At 37.9% G+C, this 17,707-nt stretch overlaps 1 protein-coding gene across 10 annotated transcripts in view; it reads left to right on the top strand.

Moving 5' to 3' along the window:
• DNM3 (dynamin 3) overlaps nucleotides 1–17,707 on the top strand; it is a 649,041-nt gene that overhangs the window by 622,793 nt on the left and 8,541 nt on the right. For 4 of the 10 annotated variants that reach the window (XM_027564816.1, XM_027564818.1, XM_027564819.1 and 1 more), the window contains one exon: nucleotides 15,493–17,144. The exons of 4 other annotated variants lie outside the window; for them this stretch is intronic. In XM_027564816.1, coding sequence (XP_027420617.1) covers nucleotides 15,493–15,562 — 70 coding nt within the window. In that variant the 3' untranslated portion in view covers nucleotides 15,563–17,144. Of the gene's footprint in view, nucleotides 1–1,195; nucleotides 11,830–15,492; nucleotides 17,145–17,707 lie in introns of those variants that run through there. 2 more of the 10 variants (XM_027564821.1, XM_027564825.1) reach the window with 1 other exon arrangement.

The raw sequence follows: 17,707 nt of genomic DNA on the forward strand, positions 1-17,707 counted from the left end.
TCAACAGGGATGATTCTACCATTAGAAAGTTGACTGTACACAAATCTGACTTGGGGAACATTTTCTGATGCTAGACGGTTTCGTGTGTCCCCCTCCTCTCTCACCTCCATCAGCTTCTCTGGAGGGGCTGAAACCCAGTTGGAAAACCCCATTTAGTTGTATCCTTGTTTAGCAAGATACTCTTAAACAGACCTCAGTACCTCTTTAGGGGCCCTATTCTTTTACTTGAGGATCCTAATGTCTAGGGCTGATGTAGCTATTTTCAGTTAGAGCTTCTTAAAATTAGCTAATTGGGAATCACAGCCTTTGACATTAACAGAACAAATTAACTGAATCAGAGTGTGTTTTTCCTGGCAACGGTGACTCTGGCATTATTTTATTCATTTGTCTTCTCCCCTTTCCTTGGACTAAGCTATTTTGCAACGGTCAAAAGGGGATAAGGGTGGGAGGAAGGGTCTCTATCCAAGGAAAAGCAAACTTCACTTACCTCATCACCCAGTCTTCTATTTAAAAAAAAAAAAAAACACTTAAAAAAAAAATAGAAGTCCTTTTTTAACCACCCCCTATCACCAAGTCTGATGGTGTCTTTTAAAAATGACACAAGTGAATCAGAGGAGAGGGTTAGCTTTTACTCCAGCTCATTCACATGACAGAAACACAGCATGGATATCAAGAGTGCTGGATAGAAAGAGTCTCTCTCTGGGGAGGCCCATGGTGATACCGGCATCCCTGCCTTGCAGGGACAGCCCTGGAATAGCATTAAGATTACCCCAGGGCCTCCCACTTGCACTCCTTCCATGACTTAGTTTCCCTGACTTTACATGGAGCACCTTGAGAGTCTCCTCACAGCCCCACATTCTCAGTAATTCATGGTTCAACTAACCATAGCAAAAGATACATCAGTTCTTTATGTGAAGAGACAGTCCATGCATGCATGTTCTTTTCTTTACAAAGGTAAAAGCCCTTTGATTCTCTTTAATCTTGTTTTAAATGGTTGACCTTGATGTCTTCTGTACCGTGTCTCTTTTATGCATACATATTTTATGCATTGATTTAACTGACAGATAACACAGAATCCCTTTCACCTAGGGATAAAGCTCCCCTGTTTTGTTTTGTTTTTAGCCAGTTCCCCAAATTTTGAATAAGAGAAAACCTGTGATTCTTATGAGTGTGTCTTTGCATCCCTAATATCAAGGTTTGGTGCCATGAAGGACGAAGCTGCCGAGCCTTGAAGTCGTGGGCTCAGGGTTCACGGACAGTTAAGCAACTTGTGGGACTAGCCTGTGTCTGACTCCTCAGCAGTCATGTTCTGGAAACATCCTGACTTACTCCCTCCTCAACAGCCCTCTAAAAGCATGACTTCTTTTAGCAGCTGAGTGTCTTTGGACGAATGATGAATTCATCTTGTGATTTCTGATTTCAGCCATGAGCTTTCTATTTTCCTCACCATCTTTCTCCTTTAAAGAACAAACAGATAAATTTATGATTAGGTGTATTAATTTTTCAGGGAACAGTTATTATATTTAGCAACTGGATTTAAAAATCAAGCAAGGATTTTTACAAAGTATAATTGCTGAGACTAGAAACACCTTCAAAGCATTGTTTCTGATTCTTAATATTTGAGGCATATTGTGAGGCTACTATGTCACAGAATTTGTTACTGAAACCCCAAATGTAATTAATAATTTGTTGTAGGTTTACCATGAGTTGTCATGATGCTTAATATATTTCCATGAATATAGGAATTTGGCCACAAGATGTTCACTAAAGAAAATGTCTTTAATTTTATTTGATCCTCTCTATTAAATATTTCATCAAAATCATTCAAATACCACAGTGATTCTGGTTGTAACATAATAATTCACTAAAGTGGATCAATGGTTAATGTCAAAGGTTTTCTTTCTTCAGGGTCTTGGTTTCATTCTAGTTTGAGTGGAAGTAAATTAGTCTGGTGGTTTCCTTCTTGGGTCTAGCAAACTTGAGTTACTTTACACAAACATCTCCATCCCACCACAGTCCAGACTGACTGGCAGTCTATTTAGGTCAGGCTCAGGAATGTGGGAGCTTTACAGCTGTGTCAAGATAGACTTCAGATTGCCTTTAAATTTTCAATGTGCCCCTTATCTTACTTTTCCAAACATCTGATATTGCAGGAGGGTACAAGAAAAAGGAAAATAAGAAAGGATCTACATGAGACAGTACAAACAACAGAAATGCAGACAGAAAGCAGGGCAATAAATATAACAATAGACCATATACCATCTCAGCCCCATGGTAACTGGCACTGAGTTAACAAAACAACTTCTTCCACGTCTCACAACAAATAATAACAAATAGCTCTGTCATTGTTCTTGTTTGGGGCTGTACATTGCTAAGCTTCAACAATGAAGGGAAAGCCTTTCTGAGTTTCAGGGTAGCCCATCCACCCCTGGTTTCACCTGATCGAGGAAAACAGCCAAGACTGGAGTCTGGCACAAGAGCCATTGTCCGGTGAAAAACGCACAGTCAATAGTTATTATTCGTCCTGTAGCCAGTCAGCAGCCAACTGTCACCAGCTGGAATCTGCTGAATGTTCCTACATACAAGTTGATGTCAGCTGAAAGAAAAGAAAACAATTCTACCCAGTGTAAGCAGACCCACAGTCTTGTAGACGCACACAAGCTAGTACTTCTGTTTCATCACTGCCCTCTTTTGTCTCCCTCACTGTAAGAAAAGAACGGTTTTACGGGGAACGATTTTTCATTTTCAGGCAGTTATGGTCAGATGGCATGTTTTTCAATGACTTCAGAGATTCATGGCACAGCATGATCCATGGCTCTTTCACCTCTAAATTTTCTGTAAGCAGCCAGCTCCAAGAATAAGCTGCTGGATGCTTCTTCCTCCCTCTGATTTATCAGTTACAAGGAAAAAATCAGAAGTGAAATTTAGCTTACTAGAGCCACTTCAGCCAATAAATAGCCAGGAAATTAAACATGAAAATGTAAATGCTGCATTTTTCACTCAGAATATGAATTACATGCCTACCTCCAGTTGTATGAGAGAGGAACTGAGGATTTAACTGAGGGTTTGATGGCTGTTGTCTACTTGTCATAATTTTATTTTATTTTATTGCTGCTTAAATATAGAATTTTTAAATGCCCTACATTGAAACCCTCAGCTTACTGTAGCCAACATCTTGTAACCATTGTCTAGGGGAACCTCTGAATCTAAACATATATTTACACCCTTTAGTTGCCAAATGAAATCCATCTGGCTTACCCAGTGCTGTTTCCAAAAGAATATTACACTTTTAGTCTGGCCAGTATTTTTAAATGTAGAAGAGGAGGTGGGGGGTGGGGGGCGTGTTGGAAAGGCACTGGGTTTATAAGAATCTGCCTGTGTACTGATGCCACATTAACAGTATTTAGATGAAGTTTAAGCTCATGTGGCAACTCTGACCATAAATAGAATTCCTACAGAGGGCAGTGTCGAAAGCCACAAAGAACTGAGGCAGGCTCATCATGGCACAATACTTTCTTTTCTTTCTGGCTAATTTTTAGGCATCAGAGCCACATGGTAGGCAAATCCACAAACAACGAGTGCTCTAATTTCTGAAATTATTTTTTAACCATTCCCATAAACACCAGGAACTGTCCACTCCTGTTCTCCAGCCAAAATTATCAGCTCACATGAATTGTAGAAAGAACACATTCCATCCAAGGACCAGGGGGAAAGATGCATAATCAAAATGGTAAATGGCAAAATTCTCAATTGCTCATGGTCAATGACAAGGCCAGGCCTTCTTGATTTTAATTGCTCAGACACATGGAGAATTCCAAATCTTCATAAAGTCAGCATTTTCCCCCACTGGGATTAAACACTGAAAAATGGGATAATACTGTTGTTGCTGCTGTTATGGGAACCCAGTAAATGTGTAGGTTAATATAAAATTTAGAAGTAAACTTTATCCTTTTTCTGTTTTTGTTTTGTTTTTGAGAAAGAGAGAATAAGGGAAAGACTAGATAACCACCAACTAGATATATCACCACAAGTGAATCCCCAGGCATCAGTGGCAATTTTGAAACCCGAGAGAAAGGAGACCTCAGGTGGCTCTGAATATGATTTGGAAAATAATCTTATTTTACAATCAAATATGCCAGTTGCCTCCACCATGTAAATAGATACCTGTATTAGGTTTCAGATTTTCGTGAGCAGCTTTATCTACATTTCAGTATATTTGACATTCATCTAGCATGAGACTTTTTATGATAAGAGGAGATGGGAAAGCCTTTTTTAAAGATATTTTGCAGCTTAGAGAATCTAAAATGAAATTATTCCACTTGGAAATGGATAATTATGTAAGGTATATTCTGTACCATGTGCATTTTTAAACTTTATATTAGGATTGCTTTTGAAGCCAATTTTAAGAGTGAATGCAGTTTTTCCCTCAAATAAATCTCCTCCTAGTCTCGTGCTCAAGTGTTTTCGCCAGAAAGTCTGCACTCTGCTTTGCCTTTTAGACCACCATTCATGGAGTAAAGCTATAAAAATGAGGAAAACGTCTACTTATTTTTAAAACAACTAGAATTTCTTTTTACTTCTTAGCAGTATTGGAAAGTATTTTAATAACTAAAATAATAAAACTTCATGTGAGGCCAGTGCTACCTTAATTATTGCCTCTTGGGGTGGAAAATTAAGGAAACATTAGTAAATGTGTTAACTAGAGAAACCACTGCAGTAATTTCCCTCCACGTAACTGGGTCTAAAGTCACAATAAATCCATGCTGTACATATCCTTTGAAAGAAAGAAAAGTTATAGTTTTAGCTGTAATAGTAGTAGTATCAGAACTCTCAGGACTGAAATTAATGGACCATAAAAATCCCTGCAATTCATCAGCGGACTTTGATTAACCTACTTAAATGCTCTCCAGTTCAGTTTAGGGATCTGTGATGAGGGTTGTTGATATGATTCCTTGATTTGTTTTAATATTTCGAACACTCTAAACTACCCTATTACCATCTTAATACTCTAAAACTAATAAGTATTTGGAAATTCATTTTGAGGCACCGTATCTTTGAATAAACATGTTGAAATCGTGTTTCTTGCTTTTGCTTAAAACTTTGGTGTGTGATTGATGACATCTTGTAGATTTCCCTCTTTTTTTTTACTATACTCGCCTCCTTCAACCCAGGACCCTTTCCATTTGATATATAGTGTTTATTCAGTCTTGTGACTGAACAGCACATGAGGCATTCATACCGATAACCACGGTTACTGTGTTGTTCCCTTCCCTGTAGAGCAAGAAGTCTCAGCAAAATATTCTTGAGGGTCACAGGGAATCTTTGCAACTTACAAATACTTTCCCAGTCTCTGTAGACTATTCAGGTTTCTGTCTATATGTTGTTATTTTTATCATTAAAGTTAACCTTTACATTTTTGTCTGTGGATTTCATACCACTTATTAAGGTGCATTTTGAGGTACAAAAATATGGAGCTAGAATGACGAAGGTAGTGCTGACCACTGTCTCCAGTCCGGAAAGCGATGTTAAAGCAGAAAGGCAAGGTTTTAGGACATTTGTCTTTACTGCATTCTCATTGCATTCCTGCTTTGTACTCCCCGTCATTCTGATCCCTTTTGTCTCTAAGTTAGGCACTACACCCAATTATATAGGACGGTCTTCCGTTGGTTACTTCTGTCGGACACCTGCCTTCTAGCTGTGTTTGGCAGGCCCGCCAGATGAGGTAATAATCAGAAGAAAATGTTCTGGTTTTTTGGCCCCATCCACGTACAAGATTATTCAAAACAGTTTTCTGTGAGTGAGAACAGAGATGCTTTGAGATCCGTTGGTCTAACATTCTGTGGGGGTGTGAAGGAACAAAACTGTAAACTTTTTTGATCCCTTCTAGAAGAGTGGAAATATAAATTACATCTGCCTTTGCCCATCCTCTCAGTGATGGTTACAGACAGATATATGTAGAAATGAGAGCCTCTTATTTGTAAACATTCTAGCTTTGCTCTCCCCAGCCGTCTTCTTGAGCACAGCTCCCATGGTCATTACAGCAGTGTTTTCCTAAAAGCATATTTTGTGAACTATTTCTCCAAGATGATGGCAGTTTTTTGTAAGACAGATGCCTAAAAGACATATGGTTTTCATAGATTTTTCCGTCTAGACTAGCTTTATTTAGTGACTTTTGGCCTGAATTGGTCTAGTTAAAGTTTCTGTAGGAGCGAGTATAAAATTTTTAAATGTGGGCATACCATTAAGGTGTAAAACAAAAAGTTTGACTTCTTATTGGCGAACGATTAGAAGGGATTGGTTGAAAATTTCCTTCAGGTTAAGTAATTGTGATCATACTGTGCACCCACTTGTCTATCCCTCTCCCACAACACTGTCCAGAATGGAAAGGCTTACCCCCAAAATCCGGTAACTGTTAAATTCATATACTTCTCACTGTTTTCCTGAGTAAATTCTTTGTATTCCAGTTGATGTGTGTGAGTGTGTTAGAAAGCTGTAATTCTTTCTGCAGACTCTTTACATGGCCCAGGGGACTTATGATTCCTTGCCCTTTTAGCACCAGTTTTTACAAACACAGCATTTCTCTCATTTTAAAAAAAGCGTCCAACAAGCCACAGAGTAAAGGAGAAGAACATTCAGGAGTTTTTGTAGTGCCTTCAAACGCCGATGAAGATTTCATTTTAAAATGGCAGTTTTTGAGCCAGCGTCAGAAGACTCATTTAGAAACAATATGATACTTCAAGAGGAAAAGAATAATTTCTACACTTGCCTAGAAATCAACCTTTTGCTCCCTGACACCACAGATCCGTGCCCAGTTTAACTGCATCAGAACACGGAGACTTGTGGAAGGGAGAAAATGTGGGCCATTCTGTCTTCGCACTGAGCATTTAATTGGACTCCGTTACATATTTGTTCACTGACATGGCAGCTTGCAAAGCACACCACCTCTCTGTTTTTCTGTTTGCTTTCAGTGTTTTTGTTTTTCAAGCTTGAACTCTAAAGCATGTTAGAGCTCCTCCTGCTGGAATTTTTTTTAATCACTGGGATTCTAATTAGTAAACTGTACTTCGTCTCCATTTTTTCCTCTCAGATTGATACATGACCAGAAAAATACCATGTGGTGCGTTTAAAACTGGCTTTTTAATTCACTAGGTTTCACAATCAGGCAAAAATGAAACCTTGGTATAACATAAATCTTCTCTAAATCTTCAGATTCCTCATGCTCAGTTTTTGTTGTTGTTACAAAAATAAGAGGAATTGGAAAGTTAACTTTTGCATCTATATTTCTCAGTACACATTTACCCCCTTTGAGGTCAGGCCCCAAGTCGGATACTCATGCCCAGAAGGTTCTTGCTGTCAGAAAGGAGAAAAGGTCTTCCCCACCTTTCCAATGCAGAAGTGAATTTTACAGTTTCATAGAGAGATCCAGTGTTGCCTTTTTCCTCCCCATCCTTGTTTCTTTTCATTTCTTCTCCCTGACTTGAGGTGACAAAGCAGTGTACATCTCAGAAGTAAAAGTTCGCCTCTCCCAGTAGCTGGTCCTTAGCACCTCCTTCCCAACCTCTCCTCCTTCCCCCAAATGTCTGAATTGGCCAACCCCCTCCCCTGGTGCCTGGTGTGGGAGTGAGGGGAAGGGCAGGGAAAAGAGGACAGAAGACCGTGAAGAGGGTTAGAAATAGCTTTGCCCCAGCTACCATCAGTGGGACTAGGTTTCTGCATCCATGCATGTAAGTTCTTAGATCTCTTTGGGGATTTCTTGAAAGAGAGAAAGAGGTAGAGAGGAAGACAGAAGGAAGGGAAAGAAGAGGAGAAAGAGACAAAGAGAGAAAAAAGTCCTCAGAGGGGACACTGCCTAACTTCATTCAATAACCATGTGCGTGTGAATCTTTCAAAACCACCTCCTTTGTCTCTGTGTAGTTTTCTCATCACTATATTCCTCTGACCTTCTGTTTCTTTGCAAACCTTTTAGTCTTTTTCTCTACCCAGCTTCTCTCTTGTCAGTGATATAGTACAGAAACTAAAATATAAAAAGGTCAGAAGTAATGCTTTTTAGGAATCATATTTTAAAACAAAAAACCCTTAAAAACTTTGCTTTGTGAATTAGGACTTGGATTAAAACAAGTAGTTTTGCCACTTGTGATAAAATATGAGACATTTGATTTCTCAAGCTGACAGTACTTTTTCTAGCTTTTTTACCCCCTTCATACGTACTATCTCCTATCCCTGGAATGCCGGCACCCTCAACTTTTTCTGTTTTCTTCAAGCCCTTTTAACACCCCAACCTCTTTCCAACTCCAGTCTAAGACTCCAGGTATCCCTGAAACGCTTGAGGCATAATCCTGTCGTTGCACTTACCCAGCTGTGACACTGTTTACTTGTCTCTCTTCCCAGCTGGACTAGAGATTCCTGGGCAGTGACTGTCTCTATTTCTGCACCCCTAACGCTTTATACAGTCCCTAGCACATAAACAGGGCTTATTGAGTGAATGAAAGAAAACAAAATGAGTTGATATACAATGTTTAATCAAAGTTTATTTTCCGAATTAGCCCAATCTTTAGTGTATTTTAAGAAATGATTTAAATGCACACTTTCTCTCTTGTTCTTGTGCTATTCCTTCTGTGCTAAAACCTTGCCTGGCTAATTCTTTTTACAAATCATAAACTGAGCGGAGTTCATGTAGGCATATAATCCCTTAAGCTGCCTTTTTACTGCAACCACAGAAGTGGATTTATCTGTACCATCCTTATGGGTGGAACCCAAGTCAGACGTTTAAAATAAAGTGAAAGAAGTGTGGCAAGGTGGATTATATAACCAGTTATCTCAGAGACTAATTTATACAGTATATTATATGTTTGCATCTTCAAATAAAAATTACAGACTGTTTTTCCCCTTATGTTGTTATTTCAAAGTTCATCAGTTGATTCATACTTTCCCAATGACATACATTTAAAAATCATGGGTTCATTTTCACAGGGGAAAGAAATGCTGGCTCTAAAATGTAGCAAGAGTCATATTAGAGAATTTCTCTTGAATCCTTTAAATGTACTCCAACTTCTCTGTTGTTTCCAACATCTACTGTAAACTATTCTTGGACAGTACTGGCTCACTCTGTACCAAAGCTAAAAGAGCCAAAAATATGCTGGATAGCATCCTATAGTGTTTTTGACAGTTACAAAATATTATCTTCCATGTGGACAAAATCATGACTGTTCATAGCATTTTTCTGAACTTTGCCTTGGACTTTTTAGATATCCAAAACCTGTTTTTTTAATAAATGCTCAAATTAAGAAGCAAAGCACAATGCTGTGTTGAAATTTAAAAACACTGTGTCCCACAATCTGTTCTCTTAGAGCAGACATTAGCAAGAGGAAGTCCTGGGTCATAGTTAGCTGCCTTTCCATTTCACCTGGAGGTGTGCTCCTGTCTGATTTATTCCTGGGCATGTTCACTTATTCATGTCCTTGAATTCCTGCTTGAGACACTGCCCCCTACAGGTGCTATGAAAGGCTGCAAGCAGGATAAGGCGTAATCTCAGGTCATGGGAAGTTTATAATGTTGTTCAGATGATAAACTATGTATACATGCCTTAAACTTTGAAAAATGATGCAAGGATTAAGTTATTCAAGAGGGTCATGGAGAAGTAAGGCATTTCAGTTCCTGGGAAGGAGAAACTATGGGCATCCCCCATTTAGCTGACTCAGACGCCACCAGAGCCATTTTTGCCTGAAGCCACTTGGGAACCAAGCACAGCAGAGTCCATTGTGGGAGGCATGCGTCACGATTTTAGAAAGTTCAGAAGCAGTTTTTGCTTTTGTTCTCTAAGAAATTCATGCTATGTAGCCCTCAAAAAGGAGAGATACTTTACTTCTTGTGCTTAGATAGACAAAATCCTTCTTTTTTATCTTTTCATCAATAAGATCAAATGACCCTAAATGCAATTACATGTAAATTAAATTTTAAAACAGTTATATTTTAAGACTTTACCTATATCTAATAAGTAGAACTTATGGTATAAATTGCATATCCTTTTTATGCAAATAACTGTCCTTGTAGGCAAATATAATTAATTCCCCTAAAAGTATCAGTCTTTGATTTTTTTCGAGTTTTTTATTTTTTTAAATTTGGGTCCACCTAACTAATTAGGCTGGGCTTCAGTTGTACCCTTTTCAAAGATGACAATTTGGAATAGCATGGTTAGATGTGCTTAGTGTCTGCACCCACTGCCATGTTCATGAGCAAGCTTCTCTAAACAAGTAGTTATTCTTCTGGTGATGACTAACAAAAAAAACTACTGTGGTATAATATCTCAGTCTTTACAAAATAAACCTAAAACCAATTTGACCCATGCTTGAATCTGATTTCCAAAGGTATCAAAGAATTTCCACAACCATTTCTTCATCTTTCTTAAGATAGTTTTTCCCAGCACTTTCTCTTTTTTACTCTGACTTCATCTGGCAAGTGAAATGAATTGCTAAGAAAGCAAGGACAAAATCATTTATTATGTCTTCAGACAGTTTTCAAAGCATGGGACCAGCAGCATTAGCATAATCTAGGAACTTACTAGAAATGTCTCACCCCTATAGAAAGTCTGTGGGACCTAGAAACCTCTGTTTTAGCAAACCCTCCAGGGAGTTCTGATGTACAGTCTAATTTCAGAGACATACCCTTAGAACATGCCCATGTGACTGCCCTATAGAAAAAATGCCGGCCTGGGAGTCCTGATATTTTGGTTTAAGTAAGGAAAGGATGGAGCCTGAGCTACATAGGCCTAGGCTGGCTCACAAACTTATCAGATAGATAAATCTCACTTTCCATCCTGAAGAGAAATACAGGCAGGGGCAGAAAGACCAAGCCATGTCAGTAATTGGTGTTACGATGCACCCCTGTTAAGATCAGTCACGCATTGTGAATACTCAGAACCAGCTAACCCAGAGAAGAGCAAATGAAGATTTAGTTCTCCCATTCTTAGAAAAGAATCAAATGAGACAATCAGAGAATTGATTCATTCTTCTCTCTTATTAGTGTAGCCAGTTTCTCCCCCACCATGCCACCCACCCCTTATGAACATTCGACTTTCTTACAAAATTTGTCATTGTCCAAAATAATGCACCCGGCCCATCCCTGCAGCTACAAATGCAACTTGAAGTATTACATCTTTCCCTTTGATTTGGAAGCAGAAACATGGCTCTTCTATCGTAACCATAAACCGCCCACACACCACACAGTGTTTCAATAAACACTAAGTGATGCAAGATGCTCCATTTCAATATAATGGGTAATTTAATGAAGCCCATCTCTGTGCAAAGTAATGGAGAAAAATCTGGTACAAAACAAATAACTCTGCTTGGCCCAAAACAAACTGTCTTATGAGGTGAATATCTTTGGAAACTCTTTGAATGGTTAGGAACTGGACCAATGAAATGAACTTTAACAGTAAACCTTAAATGTTTTTCTGGTGTTGAAGTTGGCAAACATCTTAGCATTACTTATTAAGAAAATTCACACTGAACAACTTGATGCTCCTCTTAGATTGTTTCCCTTACTAGATTATCAAGGGGTTATTGTTTAGAAATAAAATGGTGCTTATTTCTTCCAGAAGGCTTGACCAGCTCTTCAGGATTTTTAATTACTAAGTACATGTATGAGTTATTTTAACTTAAAACTAGGCATATTTTAAAGATGTCATAATTTTTTTAAGAGACCATGATGGAAATTTGATCTTTCTTCTTTTTCAATCATTAATTCACCACACAGGGTTCAGTGCCTATTTAGTGCCCTAGGGACTCCCTTAAAGTGCTCGTAATGGATAGGTTCTGCTGATTTATTTATTTGAAAAAAAAAAATAGCATGAGCCAAAGACAAAGCTGAATTCTGGGATATGGTGATGAACAAGACAAACAAAAGACCTGGCACATAACAGAAAGTTGTATTTTTTTAGTTTCCTGCCTTGCCTTCTTTCTGCAATTGCCTATTATCGTTGACTTTGTCTCGTTGCATCAACACAGCCCAAAGATTGGAGAGGAGATTAAGGAGAGGTTGCTGTGCCATCAGAGTATTTCAATCTTTCTATTCTCTGTCTCTATCATTGAGTCCATCCCTTCCACCTCCCCACTTAATTTCTAGTTTCTTTAACCCCATTATAGACCTACATTCTCCTATGATTTTCAAATTTTATATGCCATGATTAAAATCATATTTGCCCCTGCTTTAACCACACTATTGTATTTTCAAGCTCTGAGCCTGAATTACAAAATTTTGCCTCATTTTTTCCACTTAAAATGGGGTGCTGTAGTAAAACCACTTGCATACTTGTTTTAGCCCATTTGTATTCCACTATGAATAGATTTGAGTTTTTAAAAATTATGGAGCATAATACAGACCACATAGTACATGCTCAATAAATTATACATGCAGTGCATAACTGGAAAGCATGTTACAGATCATCTAGTCTGAGTCTCCTGTGTCATAGATGAGAACACTAAGGCTTAGAGAAGTTTAGTGACTAATGATTACACAAATTGGCAGTTGGAGCTAAAATACACATCTTTCAACTTCTGTGTAAACGTGCTGTCTCAAATATAAACCTCTGACAAATGCTTCAAAAAAAGTTGCATTTCTGGCCTCGCTGGACCCACTCTCCTTGAGCTAGTCTATACTCTAGCCTGTCTGAACATCTTTGTGTAGGTACTTTTCAGTCATTCACTTGTTTGTCTGCTATTTAATAAATATTTATTCACTGTCTTCTAATCACATTATACTGAATACTGAATATATGTAATAAATACAGAATATGTGGTCTCTGCACTCAAGAAGTTTGCTGTCTACCGGAGAACACAGGCCATAAGCTAGTAAATACATAATGGCAAACAGTTAAGTGCTATGAAATGCATAAAACCATGAGGTGGTGAGGAGTGGTGGTTGGAAATTATCCGATGGTCAGGAAGTGCTGGGCTATGACATTTAAGCCAAGAACCAAAGAATCAGAAGAGAACTCAGTTGCATTCCTTTCTGTCTTGGCTACAACACTTAGTCCAAGCTATCACATATGCATGGAACAGTTTCTAGCCCACCATGCTACACTGTATTCTGCCCCTCGCTGCATTTGTCATTTCAAGTCTACTTTTTTCAAATAAAATTGCCTAATTAAGTCCATCCCATTATTGAGCCTTCTGATGGAGTTTTGCTTTTTCAGGTTCAAATTCTGGCCAACTTTCTCACTCCTCCTATAACTGCTAAAATGCTAAGAATATATTTCTATACGTTATGTGACTATCAAACTCCCCGAGGAAGGGCCTGTGATTTAGTATTTATTCCAAACATCTACTAAACAGTTAAGCAGTCAAATATCCTGTAGGTAGAGTTTCTAAGAGTCTAAATCCTACACGCCATTGTAGCTGTTGTTTTGGCTTTTTTTTTTTTGCTAGAACAGTGATTTATTTTTTTAAAATACCTTAGTATAATGTAAAGATCAGTGGCTATCAAAAGTATTCATAAGTTGTTTCTTCTGGGAGTAACTTTCATTTATTCATTTGTCAAACGTTCAATGAATGAATGACAATCTCTGACCTAGACACCACAAGAAAGTGAAGATGACTAAGACATAGTCCATTTCTGGTCAGTGGCAATAAATATATAAACCTAATTCTAGAAATACATTGGGATGCTAGAGAAGCATCAAGATAGGAAAACGTAGGTCAGAGAAACTTCACCAAGGTGGGTGTGGAGGGAGGAATGCAGTTCTAGCAGATAAACAAAAGAATCAGAAGAGAACTCTGATTGAGGACATCATTGAGAGCAGCTCCATGCTAAACACTCTATGAAACACCTCAAGTGGACATGACCTCTGGCTTCTGGCAAGTTCACATCAAAGGAGAAAATGGCTGGGTTCAAAGCCAGGATGTAAGTCAAACATATAACCCTGTCAAATGAAAATGAGCCATATGCTAGTGAAAGGGCAGGTGTTTTTGCGTTGTCATAAGCAAAAAGGAAATAACAGGAGGATTTTTCCCAGCCAGGAAATTGCCCAAACATTTCTAGTGGTCACACTACCCCGTAGCCTTTTGCGGGAAAAGGACTTACTTGTTTACCCAAATTAAACAGCTAGTAGGAATTGGTTTAGTTCCGTACTGTGCATATAAGGTATCTGTAGTTACACTTTGAAAAACTGAGTGCTGCTTAAGTGATAAGACTTAGTGTAAGAGGTTAAACTGGCATGCACCTTCCCAAGAAAAAACCTTTCTTCCACAGTTCCTTGGATATTTGTCAAGCACTGGAGGCAAAAGAAACTCCACTAAGATCTGAGTTTGCACTCAAGCGGTTGGTACTTTTACCATTAACCAACGATACCTCTTTTGTTTTGATTTTCCTTGACCATCTAATTTTATCTTATAGCTCTGTAATTTTTAACATTGCATAACCATTTTCTTTAGCTTTTCTAACTTCACTCCTTCATCCTGAGAAAGAGTATTTGATTGGATCAATTTTGTGTGTCCAATAAAGAAGAAAACTTAATGACATGACAGTAATTCCAGAAAGGGGGCGGGAGGGCTCTTTCTGAAAAATATAAATGGAAGAGTTTTATCAAGAAGAAAAGTTTCAATTTGCAGAATTTGTTGAATCTTACTGGCTATAAACATTACCCTCTGAGATATGATGTGTAAAGTCAAGTACACACATAAAAAGCTGATTAATGCATTTAGGATAAATGTATGGGTTCAATGAATAAAGAGTATTAGTTGGTATAAAGCTGAAGATTCTCAGATACAGTAATATTTCATTATATGAAGTTTGTTTATTTAGAAACCTCAGCTGTTAGAAACACCATTACCAATCAGAAAGTGAGTAATACTGTTACTAAAAATAAGACTTTTAGGACCCAAAATAGAAGCCAGAGCTCATGCAATTTACTCAGAGACTCACCCTGAGCCTGTTTATGCTTATTGTAGAGAACTCTAGGAACCTTGATTTTCTGATTTTCTAGTACCCAGTAAATTAGAAGTAAAATATAGAATATATTGGAGAAAGCTACTGCTGAGGGCAATGAGAAGTGATAATTAACATCCTGACAGGGGGAAAAAAAGAGGAAGAACATTACATAAAGGGAAGAAAAATTCAAACCCCTTTAGTCTCTGAGGCCTAAATACCTTACTAGTTGCTGAAGTGGGCATACTCTACTGGCTGAGAAATATGCAGTGTATTTCTGATGGCTTTTATTTTTTTTTTCAGATGGCTTTTAAATGATTTAATATTTTTATTAGTATTGGGAGGGAGGACTTCAGTTTTTAGAAAGATTTGCATATGAAAAATATCTCATTTTCATTAAAAAATGCTGGGTGAGTGAAAAGTGACAGTATTAAGTTATTCCAGATGGCAACCATTCCTGCTAGCCTGTTTGTGCATGAGCATGTGCGGGATGGCTCTTTCTCAGTATCTTCGGGATAACCTTCTAGTAGTTACTCTACTTGTTTCTTTACCTTTCTTTTTCTCTCTTTCTAGCCGGAGACCACCCCCATCACCAACTCGTCCCACTATAATCCGTCCACTAGAATCCTCCCTGTTAGACTAAACGAAGTGTCTGGCATGGCAGTTAATCACTAATGAATTTTACGAAAGCAAAATATTTGGTAACTGTTGCAGTAAATCATGAGTAGTCGCATGTATGGACATCAGTAGGCAAGTAACCAGTTTGACTAATGCATTCATCACTCACCTTCATTGCTCATGGTATGTCAAACTTTTGGGGTTTGACTGTTGAAAACTGCTGACTCTTTAAGGTTTTGTATGTTGTATCAACCAAAGTAGGTTGTATAGCCGCCCTCTGCTTTGTGGACCATTGGCCTACCCTGGCATATATTTGAAATTGCTTTGACAGGTTTCCCACATTACCTACCAGAGAGCCCATTCAGTGTAATTTTTAAGAGATAAGAGATAGTGGGCTTAGACCTAAATGATATACTTATTTTCCTGCATTCTGTTTTGACTGATGAAAATTATATTGTCTATTATAAATGTTTCTGCCTACTCCAGGATTACCTGTTTAGAGCCTCTCTCCTTCCTCTTTATTTCATAAAACTGATAGGGAGTAATTTTTAAAATTAAGATTCCTTAAAAATAAAACTTTTCCAGAAGCACAAAGTTGTTTGCAAAGGAAAAGTTAATGCATTGCTTGCTCTAGAAGGCTTCTCATGCCAGTGTGTTTTTGCTTCGTGCTAGAAGCATATTCAACAGTGAATCAAAGCTTGCTTTTTGGTAGTCAGTCAGTAAATTTGGCTAGTTAGTTTCAGAGTTTAAGGAAGAAGTAAAATATCACATCTCAAGAAGTGTCTGGACAAATGTAATTTCTTTATTCACTTATGTATTTACCTCCTCAGATTACAGTGAAGGCTAGCATAGAAAATATTTAATTTTTTATATTGATCTGATTTTAGGCATGACTGACTACACTTTGACACTAATTCCATTTGATTTATTTAGTTAGAGCAAAAATATGTCTCTCTTTCCATGCTAATATGTAATTCCCTAATGCAAAAATTTAGCCTACCTTTGAAACAGGTTAATGTAACTTTTTATCCATTCTAGGTTTCCTTAATAAATCCTGAGCCTTATTATAGGATAGCCATATTTAAAAAATGGGACCTGGCATGGAAAAAAAAGATGCCCCGGGTTAAGAGCGGAGCTCATTCTCCTGCAGTCAAACAACTTGAGGGTCTCTTTCCAGGTCCTTCCAGAAAATAGTTAAGACATCGAGATTTAAAGCAAATCGGCAAATTCTAACATTTCTAAAATTTACAAGTGCAGCTTAGCCTGGGGGTTAATAGTTCAGTCTCGAGGCGGACTTTTGGACTACCTAGGAGTAGATGATTAGCATGTAGGAAATGGCCAGAAGCCAACTGGAATTTTGTCTGCTAACTGTCCCCAGACAGCAGACCAAATATTCACTGCCTATTTGTGTCCCATGACACCATTTCATGTTCTGCAGAAGTAAATCAGGTTAGCCAACTGAAATGTCTCCCTTTGAAAGCAGCAAACATGATTTGTACATTACCTTAACTTTAATTTCCTGTGTAGTTTATACCCAAAGCAGATACCCGTAAAGTATGAAGTAAAAACGTTTAACCGTTATTAAAAAGAGAACTTGCCAAGTTGAATGGTGTTGTTTTGAACTTATTCTAAAGGGTTAAAACTAGGCCACTCAGGCAAAAACCAGAGAATACAAGATTTACAAAAAGAGCCCTTCAACTTTTAAATTACAAGTGATTGTATAAAGAACTACACCCTAAATCGCCACCCTAAATCTTCTCATATCTTATGTTTTCTCCTGGAAAAATGTTAACTCTTTGTGAATGGAACAGAGGTACAAGATACATACCGTATTTTTAAAACAGCATTGCAGCTGAGTGGAAATATGTTAAGTAAAAGGAATAGTCTACAGTGAGATCTTTTCAGAAAATTTCCTCTTTTTAGGATTCCCTTTGCTTCTTCCTTTGAATTCTCTAAAATAGGCATCTAATGGATTATATACTTCAGGGTTTGGCTTTGTGCTATATGTGGTTTTACGTTTTTCTATATTTCAAAAGTTTCCTTTGGTTAAAGGAAAATATTGTGGATAACCACTGGTGTGTTCTTAGATCAGCACAAACCATGTCAAAGAAAATTGGAGATTTGTTTTCCAAGTTTCTTTGCACTGGTTTTATGCAGTCATAAACAGTGG

Source organism: Bos indicus x Bos taurus, chromosome 16, assembly GCF_003369695.1.
Source record: "Bos indicus x Bos taurus breed Angus x Brahman F1 hybrid chromosome 16, Bos_hybrid_MaternalHap_v2.0, whole genome shotgun sequence".
Lineage (NCBI taxonomy): Eukaryota > Metazoa > Chordata > Mammalia > Artiodactyla > Bovidae > Bos > Bos indicus x Bos taurus.